Raw genomic sequence first — 16,135 nt, forward strand, 5'->3', positions numbered from 1 at the left:
GGGGATGGTCTCTTTTCAGTGGTGGCCACTGATAGGACTAGAGGAAATGGCCGGAAACTGAAACATCAAAAATTCCATAGGAACTTAAGGAAAAATTTCTTAACAGTGAGGGTGACAGAGCACTGGAACAGGCTGCCCAGAGAGGTTGTGGAGTCTCCTTCTCTGGAGATCTTCAAAACCCGCTTGGATGCAGTCCTGTGCCACGTGCTCTAGGTGACCCTGCGTGTGCAGGGGGGTTGGACTAGATGATCTCTAGAGGTCCCTTCCAACCCTAAGCATTCTATGATTCTATGATTCTATGATTCAATGTTCTGAAACATTTTCAGCCTTCTGATATAATAGGAGCTTATAGTACTTTAAGCTTAAACTTGTACCAAGTCCAGCACTGAACACAAACAAAAAAGTAGGTGCTCTTTCTGGTAGAAAGAAAATCATCAAGGTGTCTCTGTATTGTATTTCTATCTGCATATCTTATGTATTAGAACATAAGAAAATAAACTTTTGCTTCTCAGATGACACTGCTCACATTTTGTATTTATATGAAGAATCACAGCTTCTATCTAAAAAAAGATTTAACAGATAGGAACTGAGATCAGCAGACAAAGCAGTTTTCCTTTAAAAGTTACATCTTAACATTTTCAGTTGCCATCATCACAAGAATAATAAGGAAAAATGAGGCATGCTTGCAATCATTATATCACAGTCTGACAGTGGATAAACACTACTTTCGATCCAAGTCACTCAATTCCAGCTATCCAAGAAGTTACATTCTAAGCAAAAGAGGATTAAAACACATGATGAAACAAATGCCTGACTCAAACACCTCCTAACTATATTGAATCAAGTAGTGCTTAACAGATAAAAGTGTATCTAGAAATTGCACCAGCAGTGCCTTTCCTTTCTCTAGGGGAATATCACACAGGGGTGTTTGGCTTTCCAGGTACATTTAGATTTGACAAGAAACGCAACAAAGTAAACATCAGAGTTGGACTCTTTAAAAGTAAATACACACAATCCTAGCACCAAACTACACTCACATTCAGAGATATACTAAGAAAAAGCTTCAAAAAATGTCTAGCCACATTTTACCTTATCTTAGAAAACAAAAACAAATACATTTGTTTTTTTAGAGTGTATTTATTGCGGAGTCAAGTCAGGCCCTACCTGAACCTCATAAGGCAGCACAGATACTAAGAAATCAGAGTCTGATAACAATAAGGACTGGGAAAAGCCTGAAAATTTATCTCCTTTAGTTCCACAAGCCCTCTGAGGAAAAACAAGTACTCCAAGATCCTCCTAAAATTACTTTGCTTACAGTAAACAGCACCTTTGAAGAACCTAAATCAACATGAACCAAAACCTGAGGGCACTAGGCTAGTAAGAAGGTAGTACAGTCGAGGAACTTATTGCATCTGTTCTTCTCCAATGCTTTCCCTGTGTGGGCTTCACGGATACGGAAGAGACACTTCCATAACAGAGATGCCATACGCTGATTCTGGATGCTCAGAGAATAAGGAGCTCCAAGAAAGCATTCCTGAAGCACTGAATCACACCACACATCTACTACGTAACTTCAAAGTTTCTTTCAAGACTTTCAAGAGTCATCAGAGTTTCAAAACAAAAAAAGTTTCAAAGTGTGTGTGTGTATGTGTGTATATATATTTATTTTAGTATTTTAAAAGTCAATTCTTGCATAGGGCATGTATGTCACAAAACTACTTAGGAGAAATATTTTCCTTATATCCCCATTACAATATCCCTACAAGAAAAGAAAAAGGAAGAAATGAGGCATCATACAGAAAAATTAGGAACCTTTATATGGTCTTGGATAAAATTACTATCTCAATTTGGTTTCACTCTAAGTATTTAAGGACCTCAATTAATTTATGCATTGATTACTGAAACTCAGTTGTGCTTGTTTTCACAATTCTTAATGTATCTGAATTTAATATAAAAAGTATTTTGCTGCTGTTTAAGTAGGACACTACACGTGTCCTAGCACTTCAAAATGTAAGGACGAATTAGTCTGATTGATCTTAATTCTGAATTGTAGTCCAATCTGATTTACTCATTAGCAGTTATTTTAGTCTATTTAAGAATGTCATAGTTCAGGACAACAGTATGTTTGGGGAGGCAGGAGCTGCTGAACCACTTTTCTGGACTAAGCCTGCTCATCAAAAACACCTCTGAGAAACTGGAAACTGAGTAATCAACACCTGAGCTCACATGATGGCCTCCTCCTTGCTGAACTTCAAGAATCTTTTAGCACGAACACAATGAAAAAGGTCCTAAGAACAGGCTTATGATTGTCCAGGTAACAGTTCAAATCTGAATTCCCATGCTCATTAGAAAAGAATTTATTCAAATCCACAGCACAGCTTCCAATCCTAGTAATATTTAATAAAATCCATTTCAAATTCTGCTTGAATTATTAAATTATCAAATTCTGCTGATGAATTATTAATGGCATTATCACTCAGAAAATAAATCACCACCTGTGGTAACTTTTTACTGGAGAAGTGGGGGGAAGCTCATGAGGAAGAAAAAAAAGCAGCGCCTTTCTTCATAGTAATACTCTGCGTCAAAGTAAAACACTGCATGATTTAAGTCATCACATGAACAAGATCAAGAGTTGCAGAAAGGTTTCTACTGATTCACAGAAATCCGAAGTATTTTGAAAATAAACTGAAAAGACCATCCTCAAAGGCTATAATGAAGACTTAAGCAGCCTCCTCAATCCCAGCTCATTCATTTCTAGGCTAGAAGTTCATCTCAAAGATTATTTTAAACATTAGGATATGGTCTATCTACTAAGATAACACTGAGATAAAGATGTGCTAAGCATCTCATACCTCATCTAACAAGTGGTAAGATTCAATATCACTTCTGTTCTTGCAATTTTTTTTAAAATATACAACCATACACCAACATGACGGCTGCATCAGTGCATCAGGTCAAATGAATGCCAAACAGAAGGCCACATTAATTCTGAAACCATATATATACAGCTTCTTTTTCTGCTCTCACAGGTGTAAAAAACCTCATTCAAAAATGGATACAGGCAAAGTATAATGCGAGTAATCTACAGACGTCACAAATTCTCAATTTAGTTTCACCTTAAAGTTGGTTAGAGAAATGCTACCAGGAGGCAACACAGTAGTCTTTTCTGATGAAAATATCCAGCGTTATCTCAGACTATGTTGATGTCACCCCACAAAACAAAACATCAGGGCACAATTATGACAGTCACCATGCCCAACACTCCCTGTCAAGCTGAATTACCAAGAATTAAGAGTGTATCCTTAGTGAATGAGAACAGCTATCAACTTTCATCATTTAGTGTAAGCCTGGTCCACCTCTCATTCACAAAGCTCTTAATGTGCAAGATGAAGCAAGGTAGAATTTCAGGTTAAAACAAACAAACAAATAGATAAATCACAGGGAATTAACAAAAATCGTCTCATCAAAAGACAGGAGAAAAAAAATCCCAGAAATCTTAGGAACATTCATTACGATCAAGCTAGGCCTAGAGTGTGAACTACCTGTCTTATGATACATGGAAGTTCTACTTCCGACCTAACTCAGGCATCAAATGAATGGCTGCTTCAAAGTCTCTTAGCTACAAGCTAGAACTGGCCCAAACAAAAAACAGAAAGATGCCTGACATTAACACAACACTTTCTCATCTTTTCCTTCAAAGGAACAGACTTAAGTATGGAAAATAGAACAAGGAAAGGAGGATTTAGATGCATGACTTAAAAATAAAAAAGGTTGCTTCAGGCATGTGGAAAAAGAAGCAATAGAAACAAAGATAGTACTCCCTTACAAGACTGGACTGCTTCTGTTTCAGTCAACCACATGTAAAAGAAAAAGATATGAGGAAGAGCAGTTACACACACACACACTCCTAAAAATAACCTACAGGATCCTGAGTTCAGCTCAGAGGATATTAGAGGACACAAACCAACCAACGAACCAACCCCCAGCATTGGAACCCAATGCAACTACATGATCTGCCTGGTTTTACACCTGTCAATCCAAGAAGGCACAGCTATAGTAATACAGCATCTGAACGATATTTTCATTAGTAAAACCAAACTTCATTTACTCAGACATTTTTCAGTTAATCTGGACTCCATTTCTCCCTGTGAAGGAAAGCTGCCAAGTATCATTCATCCTGGGGAACACCTTGAGGTAGGATCTCAACACCTCAAACTATAATAAACTGGAATCATATTTAAGTCCATCCAGAACTGCATGCCATTTCATCAACATATTTTTATATTCTGAAATATTTTTAATGTCAAGGTTTGTCCAGATTTGCAATGCTATCTTTATAGATGCACAATAGTAAAAAAAAAACATAGAAATACAGCATGTGTGTGCTGTAACTTTAGGTAAGTGCAAACTTGGCCATACATTTCCACTAATGAAGAGGTAGTAAAGCTACTACCTCTATGCTTCCAGGAAGACCCAAGTCTGACAGTTTAACAAGACCCACACTTAACTTTAATGTCCACATTAAGGAGCTGTTACCTAGGTGTATCTTTAAGCACAGCTATCTCAGCAGCAGTTGCAAAAGCAGAACCTAAGTTAAGTTCAGCTGGTATGAAACTGAGCTCTCTTGCTCATGCACTAGCTACCAATACACCTTAATTTCTTTTGAATAAGCTGTCTTCTCATTTCCCTTCATTCAGGTCTTTTGAAGAGAGCTTGCAAGCTTACTTCTGCAGCTTCTCTTCTGGGATGGTGCAACCCTAACAACATTCACACTGATGGAGGTCTCAGCTTGGCTCTGAGGTGTAGGTGCTTCAAGCTGCACATTAGCTCTTCCTCCCAGCTAACAACCCTGGCAAGGCTGTGGGACACACTGCTAACACAACCTTCTTCACGTAGAAGAAGGAAGGAATACTTTCTGAGTTGCACTGAAGATGATTATATATCTAATGAGTTCATCAGGCTTTTCTCCCTGCTGGTCCAAAAGGGGATGGCAAGAGCAGAGTAGCTAGAGAATGACACTTCCAAAGGTCTCCCGGCCTTGCCTGGGCAGGACTCACGAGGAATGATTGACCAAGCAACAGCCCCCAGGCATCCCTCATTAGTCCTGCGCAAGCAACCTAACATGATACTCCATCTTGGCAAGTACTAGGAAAAGGACTGGCATTGCTTTCAACTCTGGCACCTTCAATATTCTCAAAGTTTCCTAAGCTGGAAAAGTAAGGATAGCTGCCTTGTTTGCACAGTCAAAACCACTTGTCCATTTCCCTGATGCAGGACAAGAGCTTCCTGAAGCTTCTTCTCAGCAGTCACACAAATGACCTACCCTGATGTACCAGTAAGAGATATTAGTACAAATTGATCCCAAATACTTACTTTCACAAATTAACTTTATATTTCCTACAACTTTATTTTTTTCCAGACATAACAGCTCTAAAGCATTAATCTTTTACCCTTAATTCATCCCAAATTGGTTTATATAGCCATCGGGGGGGGGGGCTACAGGATCACCTCAGACCACCTGGAAAGCAATTCTTACACATACCTAGAATATCAAACAGAGAACAGAATGAATAAGGTGAAATTAGCAAGCGAGTCAGTATTTTAAAAAAGAAAAAAAAATGTTGAATAAAAAGTTGTGGAGCAACCTTCTCACCAGATACTTTATACAAACTCCAGATCCTACTACCAGACTTACTCCAAGTATTATTTTTACTGTCAAAAGTATAAAGCATGTGAACAAGGTATTGGATAGTTTAGTTCAATGATAGCATTTTGCTCAAAAATCTTGGTTGATTCAGCTTTTGAAGGCTTGTTCTCAAGCTTGTCCCCAAGACCTTAAAGATTATCCAGAGACTTCCTATGTAGAATACCCTGCAATACTGAGATATAGTCTAGCCTTCAAAAATGAAAATATACATTCCTCCTCCTCTTTCCTTCCTCCCCAAATAAGCTAACAGCAATAACCAAAACACTAGAAGATAAACAGAAGATAAATGCTGTTAGTGATGCTTTGCATGGTACAGAGCCACATGTAAGTCGAATTCAACTCAAAGTGAAAAAATAAAGCATTTGAAAACTCATAGAAGCATTAGGAGGCAGAAACAAAAACAAAAACCAAGGTGGTAGCATGACACCAAAGGAAAAAAAAAACATACAAAAAAAAAACACACACACGCACACAACAACAACAAACCCTAATGTATTGACAAGCATTAAAAGCCAATAGAGGTGCTAAAACACATCCAAAACTAAATCTCTTACATTGGCAAAGACCTCCCGAATCAGTAGCTGTACTACACTTGGGAGAGAGAAGTGCTCAAGGAAAGAACCAAACTTTTATAAATCCTAATCGTTACTAAGGAACTGACCAAATTCATCCACTGGTAAAAGGGCAGTTTGCAACACAGTCTGCATTAAGACAAAAGGAGACAGCGGAGCTCCTACTTCATTTTACTAAAATGAAAACTTTAGAATGAAGATTTTGACAGACAGCATCTTCAGACTACTCCTACTTGTGATCTGCAAATTATTTAACAGGTTGATAAACAACATTAAGAGTTACTAGTGAGATCATGATCATAACTGGATTGAGCAGCAAGTTTTACAATGTGTATATACATAATTAAAAGCTTACTTGTTACCCTACACCAATGTCTACCAGAAGTGCAAAGTTACTGCACTATTTAACTAGGGCCCAATTCAAGTGTGATGCTCTCACATCTCCTGAAAGATTACACAAGATGTTTAGAATGAGGACTATTCCAAGACATTAAAAACAATTATTGATAACAGTATTGATCAGATCTTTTACAAGAAGTTTGCCCAAGAGACTAGAGTTCTATGGCTATTGTAGGACTGGAGGATGACTATAGGAATCAACTCCCCTATTTCTTTCAAACTAAGAAAACTCAAAGTCAAAAGTACCTAGAATTAAAAATAAGTAAATAAATAATTTGATACCTCAAGAACTTACCTTCAGACTTTAACTTTGTAAGAACAAAAATCAGGTAGTTGTTAAAATCTGGATACTGGTTGAGTTGTTCTAGTTTCTGGAGGAAAAAGCTGTTAAGGAAAATTGAATTTTTCATACACAGAGAGCTTTCTGGATAAAACAAATATTAAATGCAGTTAAATACTTTTACAGTGTCATTTCAAATACCTGTGACTATAAGCTCACAATATACAGATTAAGAAATATTTTTAAACAGTTCACATAATTTTAATACACAAAAAACTTCAGTTATGCTGATATTATATATATATAAAATTACATACACACACACAGACATTAACAGACTGTAAAAATATTTTAAGGCCATCAAAATATAAGAGGGGAAGGAGCAAGTTCTCTGTACTGTTTGTCTGGGATTTCAGTCCAAACCTAAGGAACCCAATGTGAAACCTAACAAAACAGCCTCCTCCCCCAAAAGGCATTTTGACACAAACACACAAGTGCTTAAAATTCTGATAAGCTCTTCCCTTTCTTAGTATTAGACATGTGCTACTATATGCTGCTAACTAGCTGCAGCCTCAGCTTTAGGTGTTAATTTAACTGTAAACGGCCAGCTACTTTTTATTACAAGGTTTATGCTTATCCACTGTCTCTTAAAAGACAATGTTTCTGGACACCTTATCAAAATCATGTTTCTGTGCACCTGCCCATTTTCTGGAGTATCAGCCCTTGAATCAAATAGCAGTTCTACCAGAGAAGCCTGCTATCTTCCCCACTTAATAGAAGAGAAGCATATTTATCACAGTCCCAAGCTCCACTACTGCAAAACACACAGGAGAGCAAATATAAACAGGAGGAGAGCTGCAGCAAGTGAATAGTGTGCTACACAGCCCCTAGAAACAAGGTAATATATATGAGTACAGTTGTCAAAATGCTGTTTTAGGAATGCAAAGTACAGAAGCAAGTTTCATTTTTTTTTCCAAAATTCAGCAATGTAATCACCAAAGCAGTCAAATGGACATTACTAATAACAATGAACCTGCTGTGGCTTGAATAGGAGGCAGCAGCAGAAGCAAGCAGAAAGAACTGGAAGGTCAGCATTGAAGAGGAACTTAATTAGAATACACATAATCACATAATCAAGAACCAAAGGACATGTTATCGACTATACTGTCTTTCTTTAGTGGTTCTTCATCCATTTTACCTTCCCTAAGGTATGTCCAATATCTTCAACTTAAAAAAATAAAAAAATAAAAAGGATTCAATATTTAATACTGAAAAGGCTTACTGAGACAGAATTTGTCAATAAAGAGCTCAGGCTAACCTGCTCTTCCCATCTTAGTTATAAGCACTTGAATGTGCCAAAAATGTATCAAAGAAAAAGCACAAGAGTCAATACATTCTCAAAAAATCATGGATTGAAACCATCAGTCCTCATTCTTCTTGGGCATGCTACTAAGTAGCATCCTACAATAAAACAGCCATCACAAAGTTTTGTGGGAACAGATTCAAAAAACTTTTTTTTCCCCCCCTCCTTTTTGAGTTATAGGACATTACCTGTCAAGCTGTATTGGAATACGTTCCTAAAGTAACTTAAAATGGTAAAAAATGTGCCACTTATCTAGCTTGTACAGCACAGCATAAGATGACTTTAGATGAGGACGGACTTGAAAACTGCTGAACAGCAGGGAGTTACCAGAGGCATTTAAGATGTGCTTCAAATACTAGTCAATAGCATTTTGTTTATTTTGTTTAGTCAGTTCCTACTCACCTTCAAAACACCATTCCCAATGTCTATCATGCATGTACATTGATGTTTTTAAATAAACCAAACACTATAAAGGTATGTGAAAGGGAGGTTTAAATATAATTTACTATTAAAGCTACTGTTGTTAAACACCTGTATTTGAAATACTAAATAAAGTACCTACTTAAGTGTGGGGTTAACACTGCATTGTCAGAATACTTTGCTTAGTCGGAAATCTCTACATGGGATTTTTGCAAATGAGCAACATGTTAAAAATCAAAAACACATCTGCAAGAACAGAACAATTGACATGAAAATGAATTGCACCTCTTAAATAAGAGCAGAAATCTTCCTGAATTTGACTGCATCTGTTAAGAAAAACCTACAAGTCAGGCAAAGTTGGCTTCAAGCTTAATTCTTAACCTGAAAAATAAACACACATTTGTGCTCACCTACATGAATAAATTCTGTTGCTTTCTCTGAAGACCTCCATGCAAATGCCTTAAAAAGAAAGAACAAAAGGTATCTAGACGATAACTGACATATTTCATGCACTTTCAGGAGGCCTAAACATTTCAGAGCAGCAATCCGGTAAAATTGAAGGCACGAGAAGGGGCAGGTTAGAGATTGCTTTTCTTCCAAGACTTTACGCCTCCAGCAGCCGCGCTCGGAGGCCTCCTCGCTCCACCTTTGTTCGGCGCAGGCTGCCATTTCACTGCTCCCATGGCCGAGGCGCGGCGGCCGCCAGCGCGGTCACACCGCGCGGGGCCGGGCCCGCCGCTTTCCAGGGCAGCGCAGGAAGCGGCGCCCGCGCGGCCCCGACGCCCTCCCGCCGCAGCGGAGGCCCCGACCCCTCCCGGCCACGGACCCCGCGCCGCGCCCTCCCGACGGGGCGGAGACACTGGCAGCCGCCCAGCGAGGGCTAACGCGTTAAAAAGCGGCACTACCAGCGCTTTAAAAAGCCGAGGCCTGCGCTTGGCGCCGCGTTCACAACAGGTGCCCGCGCTCCCGGCGGCGCAGGGCGGCCCGCGGGCCGCCGCCGTTCAAACGCCGCGCCCCAGCCGCCCCGCCTCGGCCTCGCGGAGGCCGCGCGGCTCCCCGGCCCAGGTCCCGACCTGAGGCCGAGCCCAAGCGCTGCCACGGCAGCCCCACTATGCCCCCACGGGCGGCGCGACGCGGCCCGCGCGGCGCAGGCCTCGCCCAAGGATACTTGTTGCACGGCCCTCTGCGTGGTGGTGTCCGGGGACTGGGACTCCTTGAGCAGCTGCAGGATCTGCTGGAGCCCCTGCTCGTCGGGCTTCCACTCGTACTCCATCTTGGCTCGCTGCGAAACAGCGCGCGACGACGGCACCGTTAGCGGCGCGACAGGCCGAGACCGCGCAAAGGCGGGAGCCGCGCCAGGAGGGAAGAGAGAAGGGAGGAGGAAGAGGAGGAGGAAGGGAGTGGGCAGCGCGCCGCCCGCCCCGGCCCCACTTCCCCGCCCCCGGGCCCAGCCCCACCGACCTGCTCTCCGCCGCCTGCCGAGCCGCCTGAGTCACGGCGAATTGGCGCTGTGGTGCTGGCAGCTGCCGGGCCTCCTCGTGGAGCCGGGCGCGCCCCCGCCCACTCGCGCCGCCGCCGTACGCCTCGTGCGTCCCTCCGCGCCGGGAGCCTGCAGCGTGATACAAACACTCCGCTAGCGTCGCGGGGCCTCAATCTCGAGGCAAGGCCGAGGTGCCACGTTCCAGCCCGGAAACGTGGCACCTCGGCCTTGCGCCGCTGCCCTCCTGAGGGGCTCACAGCAGCAGCGGGGGGGAAAGCTGTGGTACAGATGAGTAGATATGGATATAGCTATCTCCTACACGATTATACATATGTTATAATGGACAAAGAGCACACACTGCCTGAAGCTGTTCTAAAGCATGAAAGTGAAAAACAGCAAATGCTTAGCTTTTACATTCTTATTTTTAGTCAGTGCACTTGTGAGCATCCCACTCATCTAACAGCAAGCCTGTCCCACTTTCTGCTCCCTCTCCTACGGCCCAGTGCTGGGTATGAATGCTACATGCGCCACACACCCCAGTCCCAGCTCTTGCATAAAGCATCGGGCATGGGCGAGCAGAAAAATCTCGCTGTCAAGAACTGAATGTCCAAAAAGGAGACAGAGGAGTCCTAAAACTTTATTCGAATAAAGGGAGAGTCCACCAGGCATATCCCTGTGGGGTCTCTCAGATTGCTGGGGGACGCAGCCCCCCTTTTATCCTGATTTCCTGACCGAGGGACGCCCTCTCCTTTTCCCCATTGGCCAAGGTACTCAGCAGTTACAGCCTTCCCGGCCCGCCTACACCCAACTCCTGCCTCCCTCCATCTGCTCTCACCTGAGTTCACCCACTCCTTTGTCCCCCTTGCTGAAGAATGTGGGGGAATTGCCCTATTTCCCTCCTTTGTAAAGGCCCCCATCTCCTTGCAGATACTCTTTTTGTCCCACTCTCTCATGGCTCTGCTCAGTCTCCCCCCTCCCTTTGTCCTGCTCTTCAGCCAGACTGTGGGGGAATCCCCTTATTGGTGAATACACAAACTTGAGCAGTCCCCTAACCGGCAACATCGTGGTATTTGCTGCAAGGCTCTTGGTCTCACCTCCCCCCCACACACACACACACTTTCAAGGAGATAAACGCGTTAAGTTAGTCTAAGCTACTAAGAAGCGTCGAGTAGGCCCTCCCTTCCTTACCAAAGGCCACCAAATCTAGTAAGCCTAGTATCATCTCCAGAAAACAGCAAGGCAAGTGGCACAGGGTAGCAGGACATGAGGCAGACAAGTATATTTATATCTTCACATGCAGATAACGAGGACAGTGAAAAAGAGGACCTGATGAATCAGGAAAGCATGTACACCAGCCTAACCAGCAGGAAACAGTTACTTAGCAGTGAAGTATGCAGCAGGGAAGAGAATTGAGCGGAATGCTCAAGTTTCTGTATTCATCAATAAGGGTTTCTCCACAGTTTGGCTGAAGAGCAGGACAAAGGGAGGGGAGACTGAGTGGAGCCATGAGCCGAGAAGGACAAAAAGAGCCATCTGCAAGGAGATGGGGGCCTTTACAAAGGAGGGAAATAGGGCAATTGCCCCACATTCTTCAGCAAGGGGGACAAAGGAGTTGGTGAGCTCAGGTGAGAACAGATGGCGGGAGGCCGGAGTTCGGTGTAGGCGGGCCGAGAAGGCTGTAACTTCTGAGTGCCTTGGCCAATGGGGAAAAGGAGAGGGCGTCCCTCGGTCGGGAAATTAGGATAAAAGGGGGGCTGCGTCCCCCAGCAATTGGAGAGACCCCACAGGGATATGCCTGGTGGACTCTCCCTTTATTCGAATAAAGTTTTAGGACTCCTCTGTCTCCTTTTTGGACATTCAGTTCTTGACAGTGAGGTTTTCCGCACAATTGGGGGCTCGTCCGGGATCCTTCCACCTTCCGGGAATGGCAGATGGCGATTGGAGTCGACGGCGCGCCTCACCATAGCTTTTGGTGATCGACTCCCTTCGACGGCAGCCTGCACCGGACGACTGATTGGGTTCCCGAGACTGTCTGGAGACAGACGAGAAGCGGATCGGGGGATCCGCAGGTAGGACCGGGAGGGGGTCCTCAAGGGGTCTGACGGAACGGACTAGGCCTGACGGAAGGGAAAGGACTAGGTCTGACGGAAAGGACCTCCCGGTAGCGCTAAGCCCGACGGAAAGGACTAGGTCTGACGGAAAGGACCTCCGGGTAGCGCTAAGCCCGACGGAAAGGACTAGGTCTGACGGAAAGGACCTCCCGGTAGCGCTAAGTCCGACGGAAAGGGCTAGGTCTGACGGAAAGGACCTCCCGGTAGCGCTATAGTCTGACGGAAAGGACTAGGTCTGAAGGAAAGGACCATTGAAATCTCACTGGTGAGTACTATGGGACTGGGGAACAAAAGGGGTGACGACCCCGATATGGACAGCCAGGGAAGGCAGCAAAGGGAAACCAAAAGAGGGTGCTGGGAAAAAGGTATGACCACCTTGACTTATACCTATATAGTCCCTTGGGGAGACTTTTGAGGGTTTGGGATAACTTGTGCATTCCCCCAGAAATAACCAAGGAACTAATGATAAAATATTGTTGTTTTGTTTGGCCAGAATATAAGTTACCAGGGGGATTTAGGTGGCCCCCTGTAGGGTCGGACGACGATCCTAGTCTTTGTCAGGTTTTGTGCCAGTATCTCAGTGATACTGAGAAGGGTCTCATCGAGAAAGAATGTGTGTCAATATGGTTAAGGGCAACATCTAGAGGAATCTATGTAACAAAAAAAAGAGAGGCAATCTGCTGAGGGGTTGGAGTTGATGGCTGGATTGGGAATGTCAATTGATATTGTGGGGGATGATAAAGAAGTTAGCACTACTGTAACTTTGTGCAAAGTGTCTGATAAAGCTAGGCTGAAGTGAACTCAGAAGTGTGGGCAGTTCCAAGAAAATGATAAAACACCAATTGACATGGACAGTCCTCCTGCAAGGATACACCAAGGCACCGGTCCTATTTGGACAAGCCTTGCAGAAAATACTGAAGGAATTTATCCCAACCCCAGGAGCCAGGTTATTGCAGTATGACTTGCCCCTATCAGGGGAACAAGAGAGTGTGGTGAAGGAAACTGCTGTGAAGTTACTCAATTTCTTGGCCCAAAAAGGGTTTAGGGTGTCGGGGAAATATATATATATATGTATATTATATATATATTTGGGGCATATTTTGGCTGGAGGTTTAACCCAAAACAGCCCCAACGTTGTGGTATGGACATGAGAAGGAGAACAGAGCTTTAGAAAATTAAAAGATAAATTGACCCAGGCTCAGGCCTTAGCTCTTCTGGACACAGAGAAAGAATTTGAATTATATGTGGATGTCAAACAGAGCCGTGGCAAGGGAATTTTAGTGCAAAACCATGGAGGCATGTGAATACCAATAGCTTATATGTTAGACCCAGTGGCTAAGGGGTGGCCTTATTGTCTGCAGAATTGCGCAGGTACGGTCCTAATAGTAACTGAGGTCCGAAAACTGACCACAGAGGGATCCCATGTTGTCAAGGTCCCATAACTGGTCAGGGCCTTGCTACCTGAAGGGGCTTCTGAATGGATGATCATTAAGGGGAGGGAGCTGCTAGAAAGAGGAAAGCTGCCGTCTACCTGGTCAGCCCAAACCGCAGAACTGTATTCTCTAATAAGAGCCTGTGAATTACATCAAGGCAAGCTATTGAATATCTTTATTCATATGGGGTGGCACATATGTTTGGAAAACTGTGGAAAGATATATTTAAAGCAATATGTGGCCAGAATACTTTTTCTTGTGAAGTCTCTCCGACAGGAAGCCCAGCTCGCACAGATCCTCCCCTTGGATTTTGCAGTCCATGATATCCAACCAGGGGATTGGGTCTTGGTACATCAATCAAGACAGCTGAGCATGGATGGACTCATCACACCAGAGTTAAGATTTCCAAGACTCCAGAAGCCTGGACTTCTCAGTTGATCTGTACCGCTGGCTGGGAGTGGGTCTGGAAAATAAACTCTGGGTTGCTGGGTCTGTGGGAGTCCAGAAGAATATGAAGACTACTCATGGGTACTAGACATACTGAATGCAGGTTGTTAGTTAATAACCTAGTTTGTAAAACAAATATTGTCCAAAGGAGGAAAAAAAAAAAAAAAAAGAGCAGGGATTGAGCGGAATGCTCAAGTTTCTGTATTCATCAATAAGGGGGTTTCTCCACAGTTTGGCTGAAGAGCAGGACAAAGGGAGGGGAGACTGAGTGGAGCCATGAGCCAGAAGGACAAAAAGAGCCATCTGCAAGGAGATGGGGGCCTTTACAAAGGAGGGAAATAGGGCAATTGCCCCACATTCTTCAGCAAGGGGGACAAAGGAGTTGGTGAGCTCAGGTGAGAACAGATGGCGGGAGGCCGGAGTTCGGTGTAGGCGGGCCGGGAAGGCTGTAACTTCTGAGTACCTTGGCCAATGGGGAAAAGGAGAGGGCGTCCCTCGGTCAGGAAATTAGGATAAAAGGGGGGCTGCGTCCCCCAGCAATTGGAGAGACCCCACAGGGATATGCCCGGTGGACTCTCCCTTTATTCGAATAAAGTTTTAGGACTCCTCTGTCTCCTTTTTGGACATTCAGTTCTTGACAGCGAAATTTTCTGCACAGAATCAATGGATTCATAACTATATATATGTGCATATAAAGTGGGGGCATTTTTCTCAATCTCTTCCGTTAAAGCATCAGCCACAGTTATCATAGGGCATTTGGAAGAGAGACTGCAGAAGCATCCTACCTGTGGAGAGCCCAGAGCAGTGAAATGCCTGCTAGCTGCACACGGGAACATGAGGGCTTGCTACCACTTACCAGGAAAGGACCAGTACTAGGGCTACATGAGATTTTCATGGAGGGGGAATTTCCATTATTTCCTCTCTAGTACAGAATTGTGTCAAGCAAAAGATCTGGGTTAGTCCGATCCAAGCCACTATAATCTATGTCCCCGACTCCCAACAGTGATACCTACCCAGCCAGAGCAAGGAGACATGAGACCAGGCAGATCTAAGAAGTGCTAATTTGTATCTCATTTCTCTGACTGCTGCCTTACCTGAAGCTTTTAGAAACGTTAGTATCTTTGAGACTTCAAACCCACTGTTAAATCTGGCTGAAAGCAATTAAGGAGATACTTGTAATACTACTCAAAAGTTATGACACATCTGTTTAATTTTATTAGGAAACCAAGTTAGAAAGCACACTAAACAAAAGTTATATTTAGATGTGGGAAACAAGGGAGGAGACCAGAAAGGAAAGCTGAGGGACAGAACCAGAAAAAGCAGGAAGAGAAGCAGGCCATGGATCCATAAGTGATACATGTTTCCTTTCCATGAACATGAGCAGAACTAAACCCCCAGAAGATATTACTGTGCTGGAAAACAGTGACAGATGCCCACAAAGTAGACCAGAAACGGGGGCCTGTACAAGCAGGGAGGATATCTAAAAGCTTCTTTCATTCCTCTTCCAGGGTTGGTTCCTCCTTTGATTCCATACAGTATCCTTTGCCACTAGGAACTGCTCAAAGTATACAGAAATCAAAGGATTGATTGGTATCTTTGCTGGATACCAAAGAAAGCATCCTGCTGGATAGCAGCTCTTCTTGACTGAGCGGAATGCTCAAGTTTCTGTATTCATCAATAAGGGGGTTTCTCCACAGTTTGGCTGAAGAGCAGGACAAAGGGAGGGGAGACTGAGTGGAGCCATGAGCCGAGAAGGACAAAAAGAGCCATCTGCAAGGAGATGGGGCCTTTACAAAGGAGGGAAATAGGGGAATTCCCCCACATTCTTCAGCAAGGGGGACAAAGGAGTCGGTGACCTCAGGTGAGAACAGATGGAGGGAGGCCGGAGTTCGCTGTAGGCGGGCCGGGAAGGCTGTAACTTCT

At 43.7% G+C, this 16,135-nt stretch overlaps 1 protein-coding gene across 1 annotated transcript in view; it reads right to left on the minus strand.

Moving 5' to 3' along the window:
• LOC104575225 (transportin-1) overlaps positions 1 to 10,057 on the minus strand; it is a gene marked incomplete at its 3' end in the record, with an annotated part of 42,894 nt that extends 32,837 nt beyond the window's left edge. The window contains exons 1-2 of the mRNA XM_088537921.1: positions 9,910 to 10,057; positions 6,974 to 7,049 (exon numbers count right to left, since the gene is read on the minus strand). Coding sequence (XP_088394047.1) covers positions 6,974 to 7,049; positions 9,910 to 10,014 — 181 coding nt within the window. The remainder of the gene's footprint in view (positions 1 to 6,973; positions 7,050 to 9,909) is intronic.
• Positions 10,058 to 16,135: the final 6,078 nt, after the last annotated feature.

Source organism: Tinamus guttatus, unplaced genomic scaffold, assembly GCF_059628265.1.
Source record: "Tinamus guttatus ecotype Peru unplaced genomic scaffold, ASM5962826v1 Tinamus_guttatus_pri_ptg000898l, whole genome shotgun sequence".
Taxonomy (NCBI): domain Eukaryota; kingdom Metazoa; phylum Chordata; class Aves; order Tinamiformes; family Tinamidae; genus Tinamus; species Tinamus guttatus.